The sequence below is a fragment of the Cydia pomonella genome, chromosome 16, assembly GCF_033807575.1.
Source record: "Cydia pomonella isolate Wapato2018A chromosome 16, ilCydPomo1, whole genome shotgun sequence".
NCBI classification, from domain to species: domain Eukaryota; kingdom Metazoa; phylum Arthropoda; class Insecta; order Lepidoptera; family Tortricidae; genus Cydia; species Cydia pomonella.
Window position 1 is genome coordinate 2,015,874 of NC_084718.1, and position 27,649 is coordinate 2,043,522.

The window sequence follows — 27,649 nt, forward strand, 5'->3', positions numbered from 1 at the left end:
TTTTGTAAAAGGCAATAATCATAACCAAAGGAAATATACTAGGCGGTAGCGAATATATACTATTTGTACTTAAAACTATAAAATTTACAGTGTTTTATAATTATTTACTATTTTTTCTTGGCACGGACACGAGAGCATTACTACGATTAATACTAACTTCGTCCATGGCACAGTTTTGCAAAATTCACACCCGACACACCTACTCCCATTCGCTTCCCAACATCCTTATTTCAACGCCTTACGACTCATTTTCCAACGAGCTAGTGCCCGTGTAACTTTGCGCGGGGCCCATTGCCCTACGCACACAATTTATGCCGGAGGCGCGTTTCCGTCTTTTTGTGTGGAATGGACACAACATGTCGTATTGTCGGATGATTGTACCTAATGATTTAGGAGATTGTGAGTATTGACTGCCATTCGCGACTCAATAATAAATGGAATAGTACCTCTAGACTACGTATTCGTGTCGAATCCCCGATAGTTCCAAAGTGCAAAGTCGTGCGCGGCATAACCTATCTTAAGGCGGTGGTGCCATCTGCGAAGTACCATCTTATACCTACCAGCGGCAAAAAAAATATTTTGATTTTTTAAATTATTATAGCAGTCTAGAGGTGTGCGCCGCGCCGCCGCCGACAATTTTTCCACGCCGCCGCCGCCGATAAATTTGACCGGCGTACAATCGGCGTGGAAATTATTGATACTCATTGTGACTTATTGCATGTTACGTAGTGAGTAGATAGTGTCCAAGGTATAATTTAAAGATCATCATCATTCTCCTGGCGCATTCCCTATTTGGGGTCGGCCCTCCTGATACATGATCGCCACTTGTTGCGATCTTTAGTCTTTGCTGGCGTTAGGCCTAGCGCCGTCATGTCCTTGGAGGTGGTTCTAGTCCAGTTGGTTGGTGGGTGGCCTCTGCCTCTCTTGCCCTCGTCTATATCCATCACTCGTCTCGTCATGTGGTGTTCGTTTCTGCGCATTACATGACCATACCAGCGTAATCTGCCTTCCTGCATCTTATGGTGTATATCTGCAACTTTAAAAGTACCTCGGATATACTCATTCCGAATTTTATCTAACCGAGTAACACCTCCAGACCAGCGCAGCATTTTCATTTTAGTGACATGTATTTTCTGTTGGTCACACTTTCTCATTCCCCAACATTTAGATCCGTAAAGTAAAGCGGGTCTCACAGCTCGTTTGTACACGGTGCCCTTGGTTTTAATTGGCATTCTTGCGTCACAGAGAACTCCAGTAAGAGATCTCCACTTGAGCCATCCTGTTTTTATTCTATTTTCAATGTCACTTACGGTATCGGCTGTAACATTAACAACGGAACCTACGTACTTGAATTCCTCGACCTTATTCAAAGGGTTTCCATCGATTGTGGGTAGTGACTGCGTGCATATGTCGCTGTTAGAGAAATTGCAGTGCATATACTCAGTTTTCTGCCGGCTCACTCTCAGTCCATTGCCTTCCAATGATGCCCGCCATGCTTCGAGGTTCCTTTGAAGTTCCGGCAGTGATTCCTCTACTAGGACTACATCATCCGCATATAGCAGTGTCCATGGGGCCGGTTTTTGCAAGACGTTATAGTGATGTAGTCCATGACGATGTTAAAAAGCAGGGGACTCAGAGTAGATCCTTGGTGAACGCCGACTTTCACTTCGAAGGTGTTATAATTTAAAGTTAATATAATTTAATATAAGTTAATATAATTTAAAGATCCTTATACTTTTTCACTAATTATTTTCCAGTGAATTAAATTGGCATCATTTTTGTCGTTGCGATGGTAGCTGCGATAACGATTTACCATTAATTTAAAACAAGATCTAGTTTTTGGATTACATGTTATTATTTGATATTATATCTCAACTTTTTTAACATGTAAACGATGCTAGCAACAGTGTCCAGTCAGTCACGATAGTGGTTGCCCTTGCATCCATATACATAATATTCAAATTCAGACCATCTCTAGATACCTAGTCATGGTTACTAGACTTACAGGATTATTCACAAAAAAAATTGGCTATTTAAAAAAGGTAAATGGGCTTACTTACCTCATTGTACCCATCTTCAAAACATTGACAGACGGTCTCCAGATGGTCGTGGATGACTACATTATAGGAGTCGAGTCGAGATTAAAATAGAACACGGAAGTATTTATAAACAAATAACAGCGATAATTTTCATTCCATTTATTTAACATGACAATAACTGTAGCGATAGCAATCAGCAACCACCAGCATCTCCTTGGGGACAACAGCCGCACTGCATCCATCTACAAAACATTAGAACACCATCTCCCTTGTCGTGTCGTCGTGTCGTCGAGTCGAGGTCAAAATATAACACCGAAATGCCAATTGCGAGTAAAATAAAAAACACTAATGATTTTAATTCAATTTATTTAACAAGAAAACAACGCTAGTGCTAGCAGTTGCATCAGTCACCAATTTTTAGGGTTCCGTAGCCAAATGGCAAAAAACGGAACCCTTATAGATTCGTCATGTCCGTCTGTCTGTCCGATTCTGTCACAGCCACTTTTTTCCGAAACTATAAAAGCTATACTGTTCAAACTTGGTAAGTAGATGTATTCTATGAACCGCATTATGATGTTTACACAAAAATAGAAAAAAAAACAATAAATTTTGGGGGTTCCCCATACTTAGAACTGAAACTCAAAAAATCTTTTTTCATGAAACCCATACGTGTGGGGTATCTATGGATAGGTCTTTAAAAATGATATTGGGGTTTCTAATATCATTTTTTTCTAAACTGAATAGTTTGCGCGAGAGACACTACCAAAGTGGTAAAAAGTGTGTCCCCCCCCCCCCCCCCCCCGTAACTTCTAAAATATCGGAATGAAAAATCTAAAAAAAATATATGATATACATTGCCATGCAAACTTCCACCGAAAATTGGTTCGAACGAGATCTAGTAAGTAGTTTTTTTTTAATACGTCATAGAAATTAAAAAAAAAATTTTTTTTCATCAAACCCATACGTGTGGGGTATCTAAGGATAGGTCTTCAAAAATGATATTAAGGTTTCTAATATCATTTTTTTCTAAACTGAATAGTTTGCGCGAGAGACACTTCCAAAGTGAAAAAAAGTGTGTCCCCCCCCCCCTGTAACTTCTAAAATAACGGAATGAAAAATCTAAAACAAATATATGATATACATTACCATGCAAACTTCCAACGAAAATTGGTTTGAACCAGATCTAGTAAGTAGTTTTTTTAATACGTCATAAATGGTACGGAACCCTTCATGGGCGAGTCCGACTCGCACTTGGCCGCTTTTTTTAAAGTTAATATCATAGGTGCTTTCACTACAACGTCGCTACAACACAATACGCGGCAGTCATCTTCAAAACACAACCAAGCGGTCTCGAGATGGTCGTCGGTTTCCAATTTAATTGACCACAAAAACTCAGATTTATTATGAAGACCCAGAAAACCCAAAAAAATTATTCAAGATCACAAATGTACAGGCAACCAACGGCGTCCACTTGGCGACGACACTAATTGTCGTATTACAGTGACGTCTGAAAATATCGATACGAAAAAAGTGCCAAAAATATGTATACACGACTTTATTGCCCATATATTAAGGTAGTGTATACATATTTTTGGCACATTTTTGCTACCGATATTTTTAGGCACAGTTCCTAGTAGGTGAACCATTGTATCCATCATCAAAACAAAACACTTGCACACCGTCTCCGGTTACCCATATTTGTACGGATCAAAATTCCTGCTTGGCGTTTTAGGGTTTTAATTCCTAGAGCGTAGGCGTATCTACGGGCTCTTGACTACTGTATGTAATGTCTTACGGAGGAACTCGGACTGCCCCGAACTAGTTGCAGAGCTTGTATACCTGTTTGTTCTATCTGTGCCTAAGGCCCAATTTAATATCCGACTACCAAGTCGTTACCTATTATTAGCTGTGCCTAAAACACGATCTATGCTGGATAAGCGTGAATCTTCTGTCTTGTATTAGTTTGTTCTTTCTTACATTTGTTATGTTTGTCCTTTCTAGACTGTATCGTCTACCTAGTCTGTATAAATACTGTCTATTATGAATTTCATAGTGTATTACATAGTTCGCTGTAATGCTATGTAAATTTTTTGAATCAACAAATTTGAATAAAATAAATAAAATAAAATAACACCGAAAAGCCATGTCTGAGTATAGTAATAAGACTGATAATTTTAATTGTATTTATTTAATATGACAACAATGCCAGAAATAAACAGTGTCCAATTTGCGAAGTTTGAAGTTGCCCCATTACATCCATCTTCGAAACATTGGCACACCGTTTCCAGATGGTCGTGGTTGTCCGCCTTATAACAGTCGAGGTTTTGTGGAGCGCGCACCCAGCCGCAGCCGCGCGTTATGCGGAACTCGGACTCGCGGTTTGTGTGGTAGACTGAAAAACACGATCCATATATTAATATTCTGTTAACAAGGATAAATGCGCATATTTTAAATCATATATCTGAAATTATTTAAAAAACATGCCTTTAGATATGCACAACGCAAAGAAACATAAATCATAGACTAGATACCGAATTTTGTTTGGTTCCAAGTACCATTATAATTTGTGGATAATGTGGATAATTAACCTCATTTTAACACTCTTCAAGTTACATACATTAAAATCATAATTTGAATTATGATGATCTTATATATGCTATAGCCTAACTTTTATAACAAAATGGTTTTAGAGTCTGGCTGAAAAACCTGCCAATGTATTTGGCGGCTACGCATAGATTAGATATGTCTGCGGACAGATCTCCTTTGGGTTATACACATTTTATTGTATGCTTGACTCGTTCGAGTTTTTCCTGTAGACATCACAAATTTCACAAAGTACAACAAAAACATACTGACGAAACCTTTTCTGTTCATATTATAACAAAAATTTCTTGCCGGTCCCATATTGGGATACCCTCATATAATTTAGGTGAGATTTAAATCTTCTCGGGTCAGAGGTGTAGGGTTAGAGCTGGCGTAGCTTTATTCGACGTTCAGAAGCGTATAGTAATACCCCTACTTGAAAAATAAACTATATTTATCTTTATTAGGTGCTAACCGCGGAAATGCTGTTTTGTTAATACTGATCATATTGAGATTATGACTGTAATCAGTTATGATCACTTACTAGTCTGTACAATCTTCCTGCAAAAGTAGTTCTGTGGCACAATGACGCCCTGTCCACACTCTGCGTACACCAGGAATCGGCGAAGAGTCTCCTCATCATAGCTGCTCGGATCCAGGCACATCGTGTTGTTGACGCTGTTGCAGTCGTAGCAGCGGATGGCGGTGGCTAAAACATATTGACCGTCATAAACAATTATGCTATACTTGCCGCAAACCTAACTGGCCACTGAGATCATAATGCTATCTCCTTTACCCTTGTTAAGACCAACCAAGAGTGAAAGAGATGGCATTATGACCTGACCGGCCAGATAGTTTTGCGGATAGTATAATTTATATTTATGTACCCTGAGTTAAGTGTGCCTCATGATAAAACGACCCGGGTCCAGGCTGAAATCCAGGTCGTCCAACATTTCAGTTTAGCATCACGAGAACATCGATCATCCGTCATACGAAACGAAGTATATGAAGTTTCGGCCCCGGCCCGAACCGTTCAGGCATGAGTCACCCTAGCCTAAGACTAATTTTCTTGCCTCCATAAATACTCCTTTCCTAATAAAACCTAAAAAAAACCGTAACTTACAATAAGCATACAACTTTAGTCCACAGAAGTGTAAGTGCAATGTCTAATGTAAAGTAAAACCTACCATATATACATATATTGATGAGTCATACTGAACAATTTTTACCATGGGGCTAAACCCGAAATCGCGATAGCAAGCTGTTCCATAGAAAATATCGACATATTATTTGCCGAAATGTATGAAGCAACTGATATGACGTGAAATCGATTAAACTATGTCTGGAGCTGACTGTACATAGTCTAAAATGTCTTTGAAAACGACTGTATCATTAATCAGGGTTAACGAAGGTCGGGTCAGAATTATCAGACAAACACTGACAACATGTTTCAATTCAAAACACGAATCGAGATAAGACGCTCTACATCCTATCAATATTTACGTTGGTTTCTGAGACAGAGGTTTAAAAACTCTTATAATCTGAAGTAAACTTAGGTATGACGTTTAAGCTTAATTTTGTAATTGCTTGATTCACTCATTATCTCATTTATAGTATCAAATAGACTGCTCTATTACATACAAGACTTGATATCAACTTACCCAACTGAATGCCAGCTAACACCAGTACCACTTGAATAAAAAACTTCATCATTTTCTATAAGCAGAATTTACTTTATTACGGGTTATTATTAATTTATGTTATACGTGGTGATAAACTCGAGATAGACTTACAAATAAGCCAATATTCAGTCTAGTCCTCTTTTAAGATGCAATAAGTTATCAAGTCTTGTGGACGCACTTATTCGTCCGTAGAAATCTGACGAAACTGTAAATAGTAATTTAATTTACATACCTTTTGGTACTAGTAGTGAAAACATATTATTTTTTACAATTTAGGCATAAAGAGCACCCAATTTTTTAAAGTTAATATCATAGGTACTTTATCTACAACGTCGCTACAACACTATACGCGGCAGTCATCTTCAAAACACAACCAAGCGGTCTCGAGATGGTCGTCGGTTTCTAATTTAATTCACCACAAAAACTCAGATTTACTTATTGTAAAGAATAAAAAAAACCATAATTTTATTCAAAACAAATGTACAGGCAACCAACGGCGTCCACTTGGCGACGACACTAGTTGTCGTATTACAGTCACGTCTGAAAATATCGATACGAAAAAAGTGCCAAAAATATGTATACACGACTTTATTGCCCATATCTTAAGGTAGTGTATAAATATTTTTGGCACATTTTTCGTACCGATATTTTCAGACGTGACTGTACAACCGTCGACGAAACATTGACACCCAGTTTCAACCTGGTCGTTGTTGACCGTTTTGTACCAGTCTGTTTGACCACAAAAAAACAACCATATACGAGTAAGAATTTTATTATTAGGGTAAAGGTGAAATAAAAGACACAAAAATAATTAAGGGATATTTATTTACGATCGTAGGCAACCAAGATTATCCACGTCACTGGTACATAATTTACCGCATTTTTGCCATCGTGAAAACACTGGCACATGGTCTCGAGTAGTAGCAGTCTAAATTGATTACATGACTTATTATGACTTAAGGCGAAAAAACACACAAAAATATTTTAACGCCATTTATTTAAGATTACAAATATACAGGCAACCAACACCATCCATTTCGCCACAACACTGGTTGCCCCATTACAACTATCGTCAAAACATTGGCATACAGTTTGTAGTCGATTCCAGATGGCGCTCGTTGTCTGCTTTGATTGAGGATGAGGGTCTGAAGATGGAGCTCATATCAGTCTATTGTACCTCAAAAAATTGCTAAGGCGAGTATGAATTATTAATAAACGAAAGGCGAAATAAAAAAGACACAAAAACAATTTAGCGCATTTTATTCAAAATGGTAGTTACACTGGCAACCAAGATTGTCCACCCCGCTGCCACAGAATTCGCGGCGTTGCAGCCATCATCGAAACACTGGCACACTGTCTCTAGATGGTCCTCGTTGTCCGCCTTGTAGCAGTCCCTGCGCGAGCGCACCCAGCCGCAGCCGCGGTGCACACGCACCTCCGAGTCATGGCCCTTACGGAGAACTGAAACAGAAAATGTGTTCCCTCAGTTCCTCATCGAATCCATCATCAGAACTCGAGCTTGACAAAAATGTGGTTCGAAAACCTAACTTGCTTAGTAAACATAGCGAAGAGATCAAATGGTTGAAGAGTTCCGTTCTGATCATCATCAGCAGTTCCACTTCATCAAATGTCACTTTTTTAATTTTAACAAGTTTACTTTATTTGTATTGTTGATGAAAATTATAAGTTTTGTGAACCTCCTGCTTTTAAAATCTTGAAGTCGGTTTATAAAAAATGCAAACGATTTTAGGGTGACAGACGTTTGATACAACCGATCCTAAATAGATAGGTGCAATGAATTCAATCAATCGCCGCAATGTAGCGGAAATCGCATTCAATTCGTTACAAGGTGGTAAGACCTATTCCACTCGGTCTGAAATGAAACCCGGAAGGTGTACCTTTGAGGTGTACTCACGGAATAAGATCGCAGGGAGGAATTTAAGTACTCGTATTTAAAAAGATCGATTCGGAATCTATTTTGCTGCGATTTAAACGCATGACATTCAATGTTTCACACATTCATTGTTTTCAGTGACAGAAGCCACAGCAGGTATGTAGGTAGCCCTGCCCTCATCCCTCATTGATATATTTGAGCTCTGTTACCGCGCCTTACTTATTCAAATTATCCCATCCGATATCGGATGTCCTTCGAGAAATGCAGCTGCTAGAGCAGAGCTGTTTCCTTTAATATAAAAATTTGCTGCAGAGTGCCTAAAGTGCCAATTACATACATCCATACTCAGTGGCAGGGCAAGACCAAAATTTTATGTGGGCAAGGTAGATTTAGCGAGACCCTCTGGTGGCGCAAGAAATGACGAACATTTTTACGTTGTGTCCGAGATATACTTATTTGAGGCGCGAGGCCCTCGGACCGCGAGGCCGTAGGCAGAGGCCCACGTCACCCACGCCTAACGTCGCCTCTGTCCACACTATCAAGTCTTATATAAGACCCGGTTTCAGGCCCGAAAAAAGAGTAGTTTTCCGTTTCACCACATATCATCACATCGTTTACAATATTTGAAATGTAAACCAAAGACAATGTATGTAAAATGAAAAAAAATGAAAATGATTTATTTCATAAATGTTAAGTGTACATTATGACAACAAGGTTGGGTCTTCCTTGTAGGTAAGGAATACCTGTGTCAGGAAGGGGTCGGTATCAAAACGACTGGATTCTCAAAACGACCAGAACCACATAAAGACTTGATCGCAAAACGACCACATCTGCAAAAAGCCTTTATCTCGTAATGACTTTCTAGTCAAAACGACCACAAAGCATAAAGTCTGAATATCAGAACGGCTTACTATCAAAATTACTTGTTCGCAAAAAGACCACCTCGCAGAAGGTATAGATCTTAAAATGCCCTAATAGCAAAATAACTAGATCGCAAATGAACTTCCTAGTGAAACGACTACAATTTATGGTAGCAAAACGACTAGTTATAAAAAACAAAAACTAAACTATAACAAATAGTATAATTAAATACGGGATATAGTGACTTTGACAGTCGGGACCCAATAAATAACCTAGACTCATTCCTATTCCAATGTGGGTCCCGACTGTCAAAGTCGCTATATCCCGTATTTAAATATACTATTTGTTATAGTTTAGGTCAATTACTTTCTACACATTTTTCCTTCAGTTCAGATCAACCAGACTTGTTTTATTCCTTTTAGTTTATAATAAGAGTATTTTTACGCAGTCGGGTTTTTGATTTTTTTAATTTAGGTTTTATAAAGTTGAAACACGAGACTTACCTATTTATTACGATGGTATGATGCCGATGGAATGATTTCATGCTATTTTACTAACAAGACTAATTGCTACCATGCCATTCTGAGATTAAGTTCATTTGCGATCTAGTTATTTTGCTATTAGGGCATTTTAAGATCTATACCTTCTGCGAGGTGGTCTTTTTGCGAACAAGTAATTTTGATAGTAAGCCGTTCTGATATTCAGACTTTATGCTTTGTGGTCGTTTTGACTAGAAAGTCATTACGAGATAAAGGCTTTTTGCCGATGTGGTCGTTTTGCGATCAAGTCTTTATGTGGTTCTGGTCGTTTTGAGAATCCAGTCGTTTTGATACCGACCCTCAGGAAGTCCCGCTCCTCCATAATAAACAGTGGTTGTTTGTAACAATTGTAAATATTTAATTACTTATCTATAACTCGAAAACTAGAAGTACTTATTACTCATTACGACGACAGCGCAGCATGTAAACATTAAACATTTTTGGCAATTAGAGATAAAGTGATTTTTACATATCAAATTGGGAGATAACGTTTTCTACAACTAAATTCTAACAAATTACTTGTACTTATCACATACATACTTCGCTCAAACACAGTCAGAAAGGAAGAACTTCGCTCCTGCTCTACCGATCTTCTGTAAGTGCATGGAGTATGTGTACAAAGGTAAGAGTTACGGTCCTAGAACGACGAAAGGTTGTATCAGACAGACGGTCTTCTCCACATTGACTCTACATGCTTCTACCCGAAACTGCTAAGAAAAGTAATTTCCTTGATACAGGTGTAATCCTGAGCTTAAATTAAGTAGCTTTCTGAAAGAAACTGGTATTATAATTGATTCCATTTTGGAGATAATCAATGATATATTTTTATCTGATAAGGCCCCTACGAGTGTACTCGCCTTAGGGCATGTTTACATATTGATTATTGTTTAGCTTGCTACCAAGCTCAAATACAAGCTCTCGGACGATCGATATTCGAAATATCATTGATATGTCATACTCGTAGATTTCAATTGTTTGGTGGATTTAAACAAAATGTCTATTTTACAACAACGTTATTAATTACTTTTTACGAAAAAAAAAAACTGTCATTCTTCTTCTTCTTCCCAGACCTTATCCCATTTAGTTGGGGTCGGCCCTCCCTGTCCTCTTCCATTCTGCACGGTTTAGTGCCAGGTGTGCGTTATTAATCCCTTCCTCTCTCAGGCTTTTCTTCACCGCCGTCAACCAACTGGCGGTGGTCTCCCGCTTCCTCGTCCTCCATCATTCAGTTTCCTTAAATGTATTTAGCCATACCCCGAAGTTAACGTTTAACCGTATAAAGTTAGCTACAGCTACTGAACTTTGAAATGTTCCGTGGATGGCAAGATTAAGAGGCTGTCAATACCTAAAGCGCGCACACTGTCTATTTGTATCGGAGTAAATGAGATAACACTGTCGCATGTTACTGGGCCTGGGCAAGGGAATAAGAAGAAAATTATTTAAATAAAAATAAGTGGATTATTAGTATAATATTTTACTCGTTACCGGTTTAGATATAAATGTGTTGTAATTGTGATTTTAATTGCAGACCCATAAGTCAAAACAATAAAGACATAGAACCGTTTAATTGTGATTTTAAGACCAATCTTTGCAATTATTTTCTATCGAGCCGATTTCGTTCAATCATGTATCGAGTACAACCACGGTCTTTGAAATATAATTAATATGAACATATATTTTTCTTACTTGACTAAAACAAATAGTCTTTCTTAAAAAACTGTTTAAGTAACATCAATTTCAAGGACATTGGGTGTTGACAGCCCCTTAAAGTAATGGTGAGCGGAAGACTGTTATGTCTGCTATGTCTATAGAGTTTTTTTGCTGATAATGATAAGGTGCTGCCATTTAGAGGCAGGCCAAATGTCAGAGGAGCGTCACTAGCTCGGTATCACCTGAGTTGATCCAGTTAGAAGGTATGAACTATACTGTTCTACCTTAGAGATGGCTAGGGGGCGCCTAAGCCTTCAGTAAGAGATGCATATACTTGGAAAACTTCGACCAATGCCGCCGTGACCCCGGTGGCCGAGTGGCTCAGGCACCTGCCGCGATAGCAGAGAACGCTGGTTCGATTCCAGCCTGGGGCACTGGAGGCCTTGGTCACTTTTTCTTAGTATATGACATTTATTTCAGTTTATTTCAGTCAGAGGAGAGGTTAACCAAATAGAGAGTGGTCAATAGCACCGGAGATATTTTAGCGGTTGAACGAACAAAGAGCGGCTATAGTTCGAGGGTGAAATACTAACTGCAGCGTAAACTTACTGGTTTGAATGATTTTCCTGCAGAAGTACTCTTGGTTTCCATGGCGACCACAGTCGGTGAGGGCCATGAACTTCTGAAGAGTGTCCTTGTCATAGATGGTGGGGTCCAGGCACATGGAGTTGTTCACGCTGGTGCACTCGTAGCACTGAATCGCCTTGGCTGGAATAAAATCACTTTTTCATTTCACGTACTCTGAAAGTGGGTTGTTGTTCTAAAAAGTGTGCAAAAAATGATACGTTCCTGTTGCAGAGCACTGTACTTTCTAAATACGTTTTTTCTTTTTCACCTTAGCAGCTCGAACAAGCCTACTATCGTCACTCCAGGTAGTGAGACAAAGTAGCTTTTTAATTTAATGAAGGTCATGAATACAGGAATATTTCTAGAAGCTTTCATCATAATGATGATGCCTTATAGAAAGGGAAGTGAATTAGGGCTTGTGCACAAATCACGCGAGGTTTTTTCGGCTACTTTTTGACCCTGTACATGTTATTGGTAGTCAATAAAGAGCTACTCCCATAAACATTTTCATTGAAAGCGACCTTATTGACATCCACAATGTCAGGCCAAGATAAGTTGGCAGCCATTATGGCAGCCCAGATAAAGCAAAGTGCAAGCGTTATTTATGAACGTTAGTAATTTATATGAAATTATATGTAAAAATATTTGGGAAAAATCTTACATAAATCGACCTATATATACGTATATAGATAAATTACATACTTATATACCTACATAGAAAACATCCATGACTCAGGAACAAAATTCTATGTTCATCACACAAATAAATGTTCTTACCGGGATTCGAACCCAGGACCATCGGCTTCATAGGCAGGGTCACTATCCAAGTACCCACTAGGCCATACCGGTCGTCAATTGATTATGAGGCTGGGCTATCAACTTATCTTGGTCTGACTGTACGTTATGTCTGGAAACAACACATTAAACATTTTCTGCGTAGTTAATATTATTATTATTGGCCTCCAGAGGTCGACACACGTTTTGAACAAAAACAGAACTAGATAACGAATGGGAGCATTCCAACTGACCTCTAAGTATTCGTTGTAATACATGTAAACATACTTGTGTCCACATACGTATTACACCCGCTCGATATTCAGTTACCAGGGCCGTGAACAAGATGCATGGAAAGCCTGACCAGTAATATATTATCACGCGCCATGTTGCGGAATTTCACTGGAACTAATTTTTTCATACTATACTGAACCGTTGCACTATACATGAGAAACAGCGCCCTCTTGACAATGATCATATATTACTGGTCATAAACTGCGTCGAAATATCGGGAGCTCGAAAACAATACAAATTCCCTGATGCGTCGTGGTCGCGGTAGCGGGAACTATGTTCGCCTTACCCCACATAACCTTAACATTAGCGGTTAGGGTACACATATATAAGTACTAATTGTACTAAAAAATAAATGGGGACACTTACCATATTGTACACACGTCGACGCCAACAACATATAAACCAAAAATTTCAACATAACTACTAAAACTATTCACCAAATACACGCAATAATTGACAGGATACACTTCTTATTGATGTGGATAAAAGGATATATTATATTTATCGCTGGGGATAAAACAAGATAAAAGCGGGTTGTCGAAGTAACGTTGATGTGCCATTACGGCGTTAGTCATCAAATCCGCCTTTTAAGTTCATCCGATGACAATCCGCGGACCTATTCTGATGGGATGCGATTTGATGTCAGCGAGTGGAGTTGCGTCAATATCTAAATGATTCTAAGATTTATATAAATAGGTATAATATAATTCGGCCTATATACGTCCCACTGCTGGGCACAGGCCTCCTCTGATGCGCGAAAGGGCTTGGGCTATAGTCCCCACGCTGGCCCAATGCGGCTTTGGGACTTCACATACACCTTTGAATTTCTTCGCGGATGTTTATGCAGGTTTCCTGACGATGTTTTTATTCACCGAAAAGCTAGTGGTGAATATCATATGATATTTCCGTAATAAGTTCCGAAAAACTCATTGGTACGAGCCAGGATTTGAAGTCTTGAACCCGTGACCTGCGGTTGAAAGAAGATTTACATGGGAATAATATACATTTACTGGTATATTGCGGCTAATCTATGACGTAATCAATGAGTAAGTTTAATGTTTATACACCTTACCATTTTAAATGGACAATTTAAATTAACACTTAATTTCAGTGAATTGCACAGAGTGCCTAAACTGAATTAACTAATAGTAGATATAGGTAGGTGAGGTAGTTCTAAATCGTATATCTTTAAACGAGCAATTCTTGTATATACAATAGATAATACATGTTTGAGGACAATCATACACAGATCGACCCAGCCCAGCCCCCAATCTAAGCAAAGCCTGTACTATGGGTAACCCTACCCACTAGGCCAGAGAGGTCGTCAGTCATATATATATATTTCGGGGATCTCGGAAACGACTCTAGCGATTGCGATGAAAAGTTTTATATGCGGGTTTTCGGAGGGTCTTATCTCTGGGAAAGCTCGGTCTCCCAGATATTCATACTTTATATCATCGATAATTTTTTGCAGTTATAAAAAACAAAACTTTTTTCAAATTCTACTCTTCAGACAATAAGTAACGTCTGCATAATTATGGAGTATAATTAATCCGGTTCGAAAGACTAATTTAATTTTGTGATACCTGCCAATATATACACTTTTTTCTTTTCCCATATTCAGAAATTTAAACAATGTAATAACCACAACTTGTACCATTTATTTTATATGTACAATAAAACAAAAATACACTTCTTAACCGGAACATTAAGTTATACAATTCCACACACACATTCTTTATAAAAGTTCGTAGCACTTCGTTTAAACCCGCCAACTTCTGATAAAAACCAAGATGGCGGCGAGTGAGGTGACAGCTGTCAGTTTGACGTCTCGTAGGGCTGCGGCGGCGTTGCACATGTCTCCGAAGCACTGGCAGACGGTTTCGAGGTGGTCCTTGTTGTCGGCGGTGTAGCATTCGCGTTTGTGCTTCACCCAGCCGCAACCACGGGTTATTCTGACCTCTGGCGTGTGCTCGGGGTGGAGGACTGGAAAGAAATAAAGTTTTTAGCACGTGCAGACTCTAAAACCCTTGAAAAGGAGGATGACAGAAAAAGGAGAATGCTCTAAGATCGCAAGCAACTGTCGATTTAAACCAGATTTATGACTGTAATAGTTGTAGTTTTTTTGCTTTGGTCGTCTTTTTCAGGCGATATGATGAGGTCTGCAAGCCAGCCTACCTTGTAAGGATTCTAAGGCCTACTAAGACTCAGGAACGAAAATTGATTTATTTTGGCACAAACAGTCATTACTGAAAAGTTACATTGAAAAATATTACATTTCATGTTGACAATACAGTATGCAGTCCAAAAACGTTATAGGTTATAGTTGTTTTTTTATGCAACGGACCTGAACTAACTTAACTATAAGAAGATAAAATTTAAAGAAAGAAGACAAAGTGAAAAAAAAAAAAAGAATTATGCACCATCATAATCTATATTTCGCAAAATATTGGGATGTTTTTAAATAGTTCCATTGGAGTCACGCGATGATGTGTCCTGCGGGGGACAGAGGGTCAATAGGAGTATCGTGTGGCACGCACGCCTTTGTCCTTCTGATGATTCCGAAAACAAATGACTCGCAATATACACTTTTAGACTATCAGAGGCAGTAACCAAGATGAAAATCTTATGCCAACAAAAGCCGTTTGAAATGTAAAATTGCATCGAGAAGTTTCGTGATAAGTAATTTCTATACATTGGGTATTTGAATTTGGATTAGCGTTTTCTATAAACCATAGTCACTTTGATAAGTTTTTTTCTTGGCTAGGCCTCGAGGATTACCTCGATGTAGACAGAATAGGGTGGTGAAATAGGTCTGTGATGCGTAAAAGTTTCGATCAAGTTTTATTAAATTGTAGAAAATGGAATACAGACATTAAGTACCTACTTCGGAATTTACCTGATGCATATCTTCCAAATTTACCTGGATGTTATGTACGTAATTTAGATAGGTGCTAGTTTTGTTATAGACATGTGTGTGTTGTAATTGTTAGTTTTTTGGGAAATAGCTGGCCATAATCCGTGTAGAAGATAATTATTTAGCTTTTCTCTAGGGTAAAATTAGGATAGGTATTACCGCCGTCAAGACTATCACGAGGGCTTGCATTTGTTTAACAAGCCTATAAAGACTGGGATGAAGTAAGATAAAAAAAATTAAAATGCATCTGAAAATTTACGAGCATCTCTCTCATAATAATAACATTTTGACGCAGTAGACGCCGTGAGCGGAGATTATTCAGTTAAGGGCCTGCTTCACAAAGTCTGAGTATTGGATAGCTAATTTGACAAATAAATTAACTGCCAGATAAAATTCCCTACAAAAAGGCCGGATTTAGGGGAGGGCAACCGGGGCTACTGCCCCGGGCCTCCACAAAAGAGGGGCTCCACAATAGAGAATTCGGTAAATTTACCATTTTATTTGGAAAAAATTTCGGGCCAGGGGGCCTCCACTCCTTTATTGCCCGAGGCCTCCAGACCTCTAAATCCGGCATTGCCTACAAAACTTAGCACTTTATCTACCAGTTAAGCTTATTTGAAGATTGTGAAACGCCAACGATGACTTCATTCGTCAGATAAGTGGCAAGTAGCTTATTCAAGCTTTTACTTGGACATTGTGAAAGAGGCCCTAAGTATATATATATTTTTTAACATATCAGAATCTGTGCATTGCACGCACTGTTAAACCTGTATTATGTTAAGCGACAATTTGCTATTGTGTCGCCATTAACGCGCCCGCCACGCATTGCCTGCAATCTGCATTTTATCACGTGACGTGACCAGAGTGACAGATATATTACGTACATTATGTAAATATATATCACTCACCGTCGGTAGTAAAATCTAAATGGTCGCACACCATGCGGTTCCAATTTGAAGGAACGCTCCGGTTTTGGAATGAACTCCCTGCCGAGGTTTACTCGAGGGTCTGCTGAATGAGAGCCTGCCTACAATGTGACATTTCTAAAGTTACAGCCGTCAGACGTGTCACCACCAAAATGTTAGGAAACATTTGAATCTGATGCAACCATCAGCATCAGGGGCTCATTTCTCGAACTATATTAGTCTAATATTCATAGTGTGTTGCCATGGTAACCGATACGACTTGTCATGACAGTGCGTGAACTAATACTGTTTGAGAAATGCCCCCAGTCCGGGGTCGGGGCCATCACCCCAGAGACAGGACGCTACCATTCTTTATAAATGCTTAGGGCACCAAAAGTATTAATCTGGAACATCGGTACCTAACAAATTAAGATGTTATTAAAGTTCACAGCTCCTGACGTTGGCTGTATACTTAGCAAGGACTAGTTGCACCAACTACAATTGACAGACTGATCAACGTTAACCTTAACAACGTTAACCTTCCCTTACAATAAAATGTAGCGAGAGTTTTAACGGCGAAAAGCGGACGGTTCGGTGCATCCCACCCTAAGTGCACCCGGATCAAAAGAAATAAGTATACGTCTCATCGTTCTACGTGATTTTTCGGTAGAAGAACTGCTTGCTCATTGCTGGCTATTGGGGAGCACTTTAGACCAATCGACAACTGGGTTGGTTTATGCTCAGGTGCAATTCTGTGGCCCTAATGAATAAGGGTACAAATCTCGGGCAGCGCAGGTGTAAAAGGGTGTAAGTTCCACGTAATACTTATGTCCTTTTATACCTTAGCTGCGCGAGACATTTACACTTTTTCATTAGGGCTACAAAGATTAATAGGGCCGGATTTGTGCGGTCAACTAACCATGTTATATGAAGGTGCAATTGTTGGCTGTAGCAATACTTACTTGTCTGCGTGATTTTCCTGCAGAAGAACTGCTTGCTGATGCTGTTGGGTAGCGCCTTCGAGCAGTCCACCACTGGTATGATGGCGTTCATCCTGGGCAGGTGTAGGTCCAGGCACGCTGAGTTGTTCGCGCTGTTGCAGTCATAGCATTTGATGGCTTCGCCTGGAGAACATTACGTTAAGTACATTATATTTTGGAGTATGTCCTTAAACTACGTCCAAATGTGAGGTACCGTATGGGCACTGTGAATGTCATCTCGCTTTGTGTGGTAGGGTACCAGCACAGCGTACATCATTCCAGATTTAAAGCAGAGCCCAGAAAACCGCAGCCAAATAACACTAGGCCCTACTCATAGTGTTGTGTTCCTGCCGGCGAGTAAGGTTGCCAAAGTTCAACGAGGGTGCAGGGTGTTAAGGTTTGCAACGCGCATGTAACACCTCTGGAGTTGCTTACCATCAGGCGGGCCGTATGCTTGTTTGCCATCCACGTAGTAATAAAAAAGTAATGATATTTGTTGCCGAGTTAGTCCTTTCTACTGAGCCGTGGCAAAAAGCCGGGAAACACTAGGAAGATGATGAGAAACACATGTAGGTATTAAGTAGATTATATAGATGGATGATTGGTTTTAAATCTATATATTGGAAAGTATACACAAAGACCCTATGTTCAAATCCATGTTTTAATTGAGTAATAATTAAGTAGGTTATTAAATATGTAATTAAAAGACTAGCCAAGGCTAAATGACAAGTCCAATTATAGGATGCGCTCTTTATTGGGCGAGCACCTACCTATCGGGTGTAGGTAGGTACGTAGCAAACGAGAGCTGTAACTAGAATCCAATAATGCAATCCAATAACCCTTTTAATTTTATATTTCTGCTAAATTAGCGACTAGGAGAATAGATATTTATTGCATTTTATGTGGCGAGGAGACGGCTCGGCTATGTGCGTAGAAACGTGCTTAGTTTCAACGACCTCCTTTTAAATGTAAAAAAGCATTGCAGGTCAACTGCGAGTAGAAAAATGTAAAAGCTTATTCAAATGGATACTTGCATGTAGTAGAGAAGAACACAGGCAATAGAACGCTAATAATAACGTGCGCTTTGTTTGCCATGACCAACGCCTCGTGATCTCAAATACAAATTACAACTATTCAACAAATTGCCGCGTAATTTTTTTCAGGCGCTTAAAGACTTTTATAAATTCTAAGCGTAATAAAAACTGTTCGATTTTACGACTGTTTCCTTAATAAATAAATTCAGGTACAAGACATAAGTCTTAAATTAAGGAATCGTTCCGCTTCAACAGAAGCTGGTTGCGAACTGTGATGAAGACGATTGTACATCAGTTTATAAGTGTGTCACTCATTGTGCGCCATTTGTACTTACAAAGGAGCAACTGGTTTCGTTCGGATCAGATTCTAGGTGGAAAGGTATTCAGGTCTGGGAAAGGAAACATTAATAAAGTGGTGCATATATTTGCGAGAGCTACTGTGGTATTTTCTTGAGTGAACTGACGAGTCGTCAGGTGACTGGTCTGTGATTGATCGCGTCTGGGCGTCCTTTGTGATGTTTGGGTATTGTTTGTAGCAACGGCTGCAGCTACTCTGAGCAGGGCCATATATGCTCTTGGTCAATTTATTTGGATGAAATTGTTTGCGTAGGCACACCCCACTCCAATCTACCCAGTGGGTGTACCGGTGTATGCAAATCAGACAAGTAGACCTATTTGCTGATAATAATGTAAAGGTACAGTCATCATCAATGCGCCAAATACATCGAAACACATAGTTTTTTTATATACTACGTCGGTGGCAAACAAGCATACGGCCCACCTGATGGTAAGCAGTCTCCGTAGTCTATGTAGTATGTACGCCTGCAACTCCAGAGGAGTTACATGCGGGTTGCCGACCCTAACTCTCCGCACCCTCGTTGAGCTCTGGCAATCTTACTCACCGGCAGGAACAGAACACTATGAGTAGGGTCTAGTGTTATTTGGCTGCGGTTTTCTGTAAGGTGGAGGTACTTCCCCAGTTGGGCTCTGCTCTAGATCAGACATTCAGACTTTCGCTGTGCTGTGCCCAACCACACAAAGCGAGATGACATTCACAATGCCCATACCTCTCTTTTGGACATAGTTTAAGGACGTACCCGGGTCCAATGCTTATCTCTATTGAAACAAAGGTGTCTTAGGGCTTGTGCACAAATCACGCGAGGTTTTTTCGGCTACTTTTACTACCCCTACTTTTTACTATTTTTGTTTATGTTTAAAATTATTTAATTTCATTAATTAAAATGTCGTTCAAAATATTTTTACATAATTTTCAATAATGGCTGAATGCCAAATAGGTCTGTGCCTTCGATGCCTAACTTGTCGAGAAATTACAAAATGGCGGACAAAAGTTTGATATGTCACCGTATTTAAGAATTATTTCGCTTAAGAGTCCTTATTCCTACAGACGAGCGTATTTTGTAAAATGCTTCCTTTTTCATTCAAGATTACGACGTAACTATTAGTATTTATTCAAAAACTGATAACGTACTTAAATAATCGTTTCCTAAACTAGGGGCTCCAACAGTTCAAATTTTCATTTTCTCTTTTAAACCTCTTTTTTAATGAGGTTTTTTGGGAGTCTTTTCCAAATTTTGCAGTGAGATGTGGCGTTTCGGTTCTCAATTTTGCTTTAAACAAGAATCATTTGGTACATGAATGACTACAATTTGATTCAACATATCTCGTACGAGGGGCTGGAATGATTAACAATCGAAGATTCATTTGAAAAAACTGATAAAATACCTTCCGAGTTTTCTTCATTTTTTTGGCGAAAACAGGGTTTTATTATATTTTATTTCCGCAAATTGTACGCATATTTTGCTTTAAAAATAATATTATAGCAAACTGTAACTTTATGTTAACCTATAAAAAAAAAATCGTAACTATGGGACCTACATTGCCGTAAATTTATATTTTTTTTAAACACGTATAAATCACGCAGCAGCGACGCCCCGCTCTCAGTCCGCGCGGAGCGCGCTTAGAGGACGGACCTGTGCTCGATTGTCAGGCATTCGTTGCGATCGTAATCAGCTACGGAGTTCCGAGAAGTGCTATATACTGCGATTAGAAAATCTTAATAAAAGTTCATTTTTTACAGTATGCCTAACAGACTCGCTTATTGATGGATTTTCAGTGTTACTTTTTTTTAAATACTAAGTCGGTGGCAAACAAGCATACGGCCCGCATATGTACGCCTGCAACTCCAGAGGAGTTACATGCGCGTTGCCGACCCTAACCCCCTCCCGCCCCTCGTTGAGCTCTGGCAACCTTACTCACCGGCAGGAACACAACACTATGAGTAAGGTCTAGTGTTATTTGGCTGCGATTTTCTGAAAAACGCATTTTCACTTGAAATAACGTTAGGGTTTGCATTATTATTTTTGACCCGGATGAAGTCCAAGTTCTCATGATGGAGTCAGGAGTTGGTCACCAGAACACCTAATCTACTAATTATAATCCCATCGTGTTTGGGCTCAAAAGATTTGCCCTGACGAACACCATCGATCTAGATGAGGTCCAGGGTCTCATGATGGAGTCAGGAGTTGGTCACTAGAACTCCTAATCTACTCATTATAATTCCATCGTGTTTGGGCTCAACAGAGTTGCCCTGATGAGCACCTTCAATCTAGATGAGGTCCAGGGTCTCATGATGGAGTCAGGAGCTGGTCACCAGAACTCCTAATCTACTCATCATAACTCCATCGTGTTTGGGTTCAATAGAGTTGCCCTGACGAGCACCATCAATCTAGATGAGGTCCAGGGTCTCATGATGGAGTCAGGAGCTGGTCACCAGAACTCCTAATCTACTCATCATAACTCCATCGTGTTTGGGCTCAATAGATTTGCCCTGATGAACACCATCGATCTAGATGAGGCCCAGGGTCTCATGATGGAGTCAGGAGTTGGTCACCAGAACTCCTAATCTACTCATCATAACCTCATCGTGTTCGGGCTCAATAGATTTGCCCTGACGAGCATCATCAATCTAGATAAAGTCCAGGGTCTCATGATGGAGTCAGGAGTTGTTCACTAGAACTCCTAATCTACTCATTATAATTCCAACGTGTTTGGGCTCAAAAGATTTGCCCTGATGAGCACCATCGATCTAGATGAGGTCCAGGGTCTCATGATGGAGTCAGGAGTTGGTCACCAGAACTCCTAATCTACTCATCATAACTCCATCGTGTTTGGGCTCAATAGATTTGCCCTGATGAACACCATTGATCTAGATGAGGTCCAGGTACTCATGATGGAGTCAGGAGTTGGTCACCAGAACTCCTAAACTACTCATCATAACCTCATCGTGTTTGGGCTCAATAGATTTGCCCTGACGAGCATCATCAATCTAGATAAAGTCCAGGGTCTCATGATGGAGTCAGGAGTTGGTCACTAGAACTCCTAATCTATTCATTATAATTCCAACGTGTTTGGGCTCAAAAGATTTGCACTGATGAGCACCATCGATCTAGATGAGGTCCAGGGTCTCATGATGGAGTCAGGAGTTGGTCACCAGAACTCCTAATCTACTCATCATAACTCCATCGTGTTTGGGCTCAATAGATTTGCCCTGATGAACACCATTGATCTAGATGAGGTCCAGGTTCTCATGATGGAGTCAGGAGTTGGTCACCACAACTCCTAAACTACTCATCATAACCTCATCGTGTTTGGGCTCAATAGATTTGCCCTGACGAGCATCATCAATCTAGATAAAGTCCAGGGTCTCATGATGGAGTCAGGAGTTGGTCACTAGAACTCCTAATCTACTCATTATAATTCCAACGTGTTTGGGCTCAAAAGATTTGCCCTGACGAGCACCGTCGATCTAGATGAGGTCCAGGGTCTCATGATGGAGTCAGGAGTTGGTCACCAGAACTCCTAATCTACTCATCATAACTTCATCGTGTATGGGCTCAATAGAGTTGCCCTGACGAGCACCATCAATCTAGATCAGGTCCAGGGTCTCATGATGGAGTCAGGAGTTGGTCACCAGAACTCCTAATCTACTCATCATAACTCCATCGTGTTTGGGCTCAATAGATTTGCCCTGATGAACACCATTGATCTAGATGAGGTCCAGGGTCTCACGATGGAGTCAGGAGTTGGTCACCACAACTCCTAAACTACTCATCATAACCTCATCGTGTTTGGGCTCAATAGATTTGCCCTGACGAGCATCATCAATCTAGATAAAGTCCAGGGTCTCATGATGGAGTCAGGAGTTGGTCACTAGAACTCCTAATCTACTCATTATAATTCCAACGTGTTTGGGCTCAAAAGATTTGCCCTGACGAGCACCATCGATCTAGATGAGGTCCAGGGTCTCATGATGGAGTCAGGAGTTGGTCACCAGAACTCCTAATCTACTCATCATAACTTCATCGTGTATGGGCTCAATAGAGTTGCCCTGACGAGCACCATCAATCTAGATCAGGTCCAGGGTCTCATGATGGACTCAGGAGTTGATCACCAGAACTCCTAGTCTATTCATCATAACTCCATCGTGTTTGGGCTCAAAAGATTTGCCCTGACGAGTACCATCGATCTAGATTAAGTCGAGGGTCTCATGATGGACTCAGTAGTTGGTCACCAGAACTCCTAATCTATTCATCATAATGGTAATTTGATGGTGCTTGTCGGAGTAAATCTATTGAGCCCAAACACGATGGAGTTATGATAAATAGATTACGAGTTCTGGTGACCAACTCCTGACTCCATCATGAGACCCTGGACTTCATCTAGATCGATGGTACTCGTCAGGGCAAATCTTTTGAGCCCAAACACGATGGAATTATAATGAGTAGATTAGGAGTTCTAGTGACCAACTCCTGACTCCATCATGAGACCCTGAACATCATCTAGATTGATGGTGCTCGTGAGGGCAAATCTATTGAGCCCAAACACGATGGAGTTATGATGAGTAGATTAGGAATTATGGTGATCAACTCCTGACTCCATCATGAGACCCTGGACTTCATCTAGATCGATGGTACTCGTCAGGGCAAATCTTTTGAGCCCAAACACGATGGAATTATAATGAGTAGATTAGGAGTTCTAGTGACCAACTCCTGACTCCATCATGAGACCCTGAACATCATCTAGATTGATGGTGCTCGTGAGGGCAAATCTATTGAGCCCAAACACGATGGAGTTATGATGAGTAGATTAGGAATAATGGTGACCAACTCCTGACTCCATCATGAGACCCTGGACTTCATCTAGATCGATGGTACTCGTCAGGGCAAATCTTTTGAGCCCAAACACGATGGAATTATGAGTAGATTAGGAGTTCTGGTGACCAACTCCTGACTCCATCATGAGACCCTGGACTTCATTTAGATCGATGGTACTCGTCAGGGCAAATCTATTGAGCTCGAATACGATGGAATTATAATGAGTAGATTAGGAGTTCTAGTGACCTACTCCTGACTCCATCATGAGACCCTGGACTTCATCTAGATTGATGGTGCTCATCAGGGTAAATCTATTGAGCCCAAACTCGATGGAGTTATGAGTAGATTAGGAGTTCTGGGGAGTTCTGGTGACCAACTCCTGACTCCGTCATGAGACCCTGGACCTCATCTAGATCGATGGTGTTCGTCAGGGCAAATCTTTTGAGCCCAAGCACGATGGAATTATAATGAGTAGATTAGGAGTTCTGGTGACCAACTCCTGACTCCATCATAAGAACTTGGATGGACTTCATTCGGGTCAAAAATAATAATACAAACCCTAACGTGATTTCAAATAACACTGAAACTCTATAGCACTAATGTGCGCAAACGATTGGCATCTTGACTACGCAGCATGGGTGCGTAGCCACCATGCCAATCGATACGACAACGAAACACTATCTGTCTCTCTCTCGTACTAATATGCACAAACGATTGGCATCTTGGCTGGGCAGCATGGGTGCGTAGCCAACATGCCAAACGTTTACGATACGACAAGGAAACACTATCTATCTCTCTATCGCACTAATATGCGCAATCGATTGGCTTCTTGGCTTGGTATCATGGGTGCGTAGCCAACATGCCAATCGTTTACGATACGACAACGAAACACTACACTCTCTCTATCGCACTAATATACGCAAACGATTGGTATTTTGGCTAGGCACTAAGCAAGTGTGTGGCCAACATGCCAATCGTTAACGATACGACAACGAAACACTATCTGTCTCTCTATCGCACTAATATACTTTATTTATACCTGCAGTCATTTAGTAACTTCTTCATTTTCCATTGGTGTGAAAGAGACAGAATAAAGAGCAAGGGTTATAGTACACTCTGTAGTCTGTACACTTAGTAGTAGTGTACATTAAAAAAAAAACTACTGTGCATATACAATAAAATAAAGAGTGCCCATATGATATCATATGACACTAAAATTAATGTTGCTTGAAATTATATTGAAAACTATCAAGATTATTCTAGTCTGCATTGAAACGCGCGTCGCGTTGCCGGCGCTCGCGTACCGAGCGCCAACGCCATCTATCGAGCGTTATTTCGTGAAATCGGAGAACGCTCCAAGGATTAAGGGCTCTTAAAATTTAGTTTTTTTTTCACAAGTGAGATGAAAAACATTATGTCTAACTCCGGGGGTAAGAATATTGCAAACTCGGGCCTTTAATTCCCTCCAGCCTGCGGCTGTCGGGAATTACCACCCTCGTATCCAAAATTTCAGTTACCCCCTCGATGCACAATGTACTATAATTTTATGGGAGATATAGAGTGTAGGTATCTGAGAACTATATATTTTTCCGCACGTCTTCAAATTTATAAATGTTTCAACTTTAATCCATTTCGCTTATTTATTCTTTAAACACACGGCATCCTAAAAATCGGAAGTCATATTTTCCTACTAGATGTAACGTGATTCTATTAAGCAAATTATGTACTCGTGAACTTACCTAAACGTTTCTCAATTCATACTAGTACATACATCTGTGCGGTGGTCGAAAGGGGATTTGAACCCGGTACCACTTACGCGAATTACTGCGTACGTAATTATGATAATCTAATTTCCTGAGTCTGGCAGATGATTACATGTCTGCCTGTCTGGACTGATAATCAGTCTCGTGACTCAGGTCTTATTGCCTAGAAGGGTCTTTGGCCTTGGTAGCAAAGACAACAGTTATTTGTAAAAATGTATGTAGTAATAGAGATTATTACAGCAATGTTCTACCGCCAGAGTACAGCACTAGCGCCTATACTAGCGCCTATCGTAAACCATAGAGTAACTTCTTCTTCTTTTAAAATATGGCTTCCATCAAATCTATGATGATTTTGCCAATGTCAAGTTTCGTTGTAAGTTTTAAGTATGGAGTGTGGAATTAAGAGGAGTGGCATCTCTTATGGTAGAACTGTTGCAAAAGTGTCCAGCTGTCAGCTATAAATAATAGTTCCAAATCTCTCCAGAGTAGCGCTAGAGTAGCTAAGAACCTAGACGTTATTGACGGAGTGAATTGCGCTGTCTATGATTTGATTTTTTTGTTCAAGTACTATAGGTATTGTAGCGCCACCTATTTAAAGTTTTTTGAAGACACTTATTGGTACATGGAGATTTCGTTCCTTATCTCCACCTTCCGTAGTTTTAAGTGTGCTCGTAGAGCATGGCGTTGTTCGGTAGTTGCTTTTAGTAAAGAAATAGCTGGACTTTACTAAAAGCCACGATGGATTGCCGGATGTTGATTAAAACATGGTTAAACGCGTTTCAAGATTAGTTTTTCATTAACTGCACACCTCCACGATAATTCACTGCATAATAAGCTATCAATACTACACTTTGAACAACATAAATGAGCAAAACACAAAAAAATATTCTCGAGACGTCTTCGCCATCTTGAATCTCAACGACAACCTAGAGTAACTTATAAATACTGTGCCTTTAACTGTTTTTTTTAAATATGACATTGATGCATCAAGGCGGTTTGTTTACAAATGGCCTACCGGGAAACACGAAAATTGAAATTTAGTCTGCCTCTTTATCGCTCGAATATGCAAGAGTGATAGGGAGGTTAGATAACGAAATTTAGATTTTCTTGATCAGACTTATATTGGATAGTTCATAACGCTCGGTGAGGGGTCGTGAATAACACTTGCTGTTTTTTTTTAATACTACGTCGGTGGCAAACAAGCATACGGCCCGCCTGATCGTAAGCAGTCTCCGTAGCCTATGTACGCCTGCAACTCCAGAAGAGGATCTAGGTAGAATAGAAAATAATGAAGGAGCAATATTACAACACTTTTATTCATTTTGAGGAAAATACAAAAATAACTATATGTATGCCTTTCACATTTGAAGAGTTCCGTCGATTTCGAGATTAACAAAAATGTGTCTTGAAAACCTAATTTGCCTAAAAAACATAACGAAGATGACAAATCGCCAAGCGGGAACTATGCATCGTTGAAGAGTTCCATTCTGATCAGCATCAGCAGTTCCACTTAATCAAACGACACTTTTTTAAATGTGTAAATATCTATATGTATGCCTTTCAAATTTGAAGAGTTCCTTCAATTCCTCATGGATCCCATCATCAGAACTGAGTTTTGAAAAAAACGGGACTAATGTGTATGTATATTATACATTCAATCAAATAAAATAATTTTCTAAATCGGTTCAGAAATGACGGAGTTATGAAGTAACAAACATTTTAAAAAATACGTACAACCGAATTGAGAATCTCCTCCTTTTGAAATCTTGAAGTCGGTTAAAATATGTATATTATGGTCTCTATAATTATGTTAAACAATTAGAAATTCAAGACTGAGACATATAATTTTGAAAGGAGGAGGAGTAGACTACGGAAGGTGGAGATAAGGAATGGAATCTCCATATACCAAAAAGTGTCATCAAAAAACCTTAAA

At 39.8% G+C, this 27,649-nt stretch overlaps 3 protein-coding genes across 4 annotated transcripts; all 3 read right to left on the reverse strand.

Annotated features, from left to right (window-relative positions):
* Window positions 1–4,208: 4,208 nt before the first annotated feature.
* LOC133526317 (uncharacterized) lies at window positions 4,209–6,816 on the reverse strand. Its single transcript, XM_061862872.1, has 3 exons — window positions 6,284–6,816; window positions 5,167–5,331; window positions 4,209–4,431 (listed from the first exon to the last, which is right to left on the reverse strand). The coding sequence occupies exons 1-3, from the start codon at window positions 6,333–6,335 to the stop codon at window positions 4,214–4,216; spliced, it is 435 nt and encodes a 144-aa protein (XP_061718856.1). The 5' UTR covers window positions 6,336–6,816; the 3' UTR covers window positions 4,209–4,213.
* Window positions 6,817–7,547: 731 nt separating this feature from the next.
* Window positions 7,548–13,518, reverse strand: LOC133526318 (uncharacterized). 2 transcript variants are annotated; one of them, XM_061862873.1, is made up of 3 exons: window positions 13,310–13,518; window positions 11,858–12,016; window positions 7,548–7,765 (listed from the first exon to the last, which is right to left on the reverse strand). In XM_061862873.1, exons 1-3 carry the CDS (start codon window positions 13,359–13,361, stop codon window positions 7,554–7,556), a joined length of 423 nt encoding a protein of 140 aa, XP_061718857.1. In that variant the 5' UTR covers window positions 13,362–13,518; the 3' UTR covers window positions 7,548–7,553. The 2 variants fall into 2 exon arrangements, with proteins under 2 accessions (XP_061718857.1, XP_061718858.1); XM_061862874.1 differs by lacking the exon at window positions 13,310–13,518 and adding an exon at window positions 12,904–13,052.
* A 1,066-nt stretch (window positions 13,519–14,584) lies between these two features.
* On the reverse strand, window positions 14,585–19,061 carry LOC133526569 (uncharacterized). Its single transcript, XM_061863248.1, has 3 exons — window positions 18,780–19,061; window positions 17,728–17,889; window positions 14,585–14,929 (listed from the first exon to the last, which is right to left on the reverse strand). The coding sequence occupies exons 1-3, from the start codon at window positions 18,838–18,840 to the stop codon at window positions 14,706–14,708; spliced, it is 447 nt and encodes a 148-aa protein (XP_061719232.1). The 5' UTR covers window positions 18,841–19,061; the 3' UTR covers window positions 14,585–14,705.
* Window positions 19,062–27,649: the final 8,588 nt, after the last annotated feature.

Bases quoted from the DNA above. Each gene is read 5' to 3' on its own strand.
- LOC133526317 (XM_061862872.1), bottom strand. From the start codon at position 6,335: ATGATGAAGTTTTTTATTCAAGTGGTACTGGTGTTAGCTGGCATTCAG. The intron at 5,332-6,283 runs GTAAGTTGATAT...AATATGTTTTAG, and splicing joins GTTAGCTGGCATTCAGTTGG to CCACCGCCATCCGCTGCTAC. The intron at 4,432-5,166 runs GTAAGTGATCAT...CGTGTTTTTCAG, and splicing joins CAGGAAGATTGTACAGACTA to TCTACCACACAAACCGCGAG.
- LOC133526569 (XM_061863248.1), bottom strand. From the start codon at position 18,840: ATGGCAAACAAAGCGCACGTTATTATTAGCGTTCTATTGCCTGTGTTC. The intron at 17,890-18,779 runs GCAAGTATCCAT...AATGTTCTCCAG, and splicing joins TGTGTTCTTCTCTACTACAT to GCGAAGCCATCAAATGCTAT. The intron at 14,930-17,727 runs GTAAGTATTGCT...ATTTCTTTCCAG, and splicing joins CAGGAAAATCACGCAGACAA to TCCTCCACCCCGAGCACACG.
- LOC133526318 (XM_061862873.1), bottom strand. From the start codon at position 13,361: ATGTTGAAATTTTTGGTTTATATGTTGTTGGCGTCGACGTGTGTACAA. The intron at 12,017-13,309 runs GTAAGTGTCCCC...ATTTTATTCCAG, and splicing joins GTCGACGTGTGTACAATATG to CCAAGGCGATTCAGTGCTAC. The intron at 7,766-11,857 runs GTAAGTTTACGC...TTTCTGTTTCAG, and splicing joins CAGGAAAATCATTCAAACCA to TTCTCCGTAAGGGCCATGAC.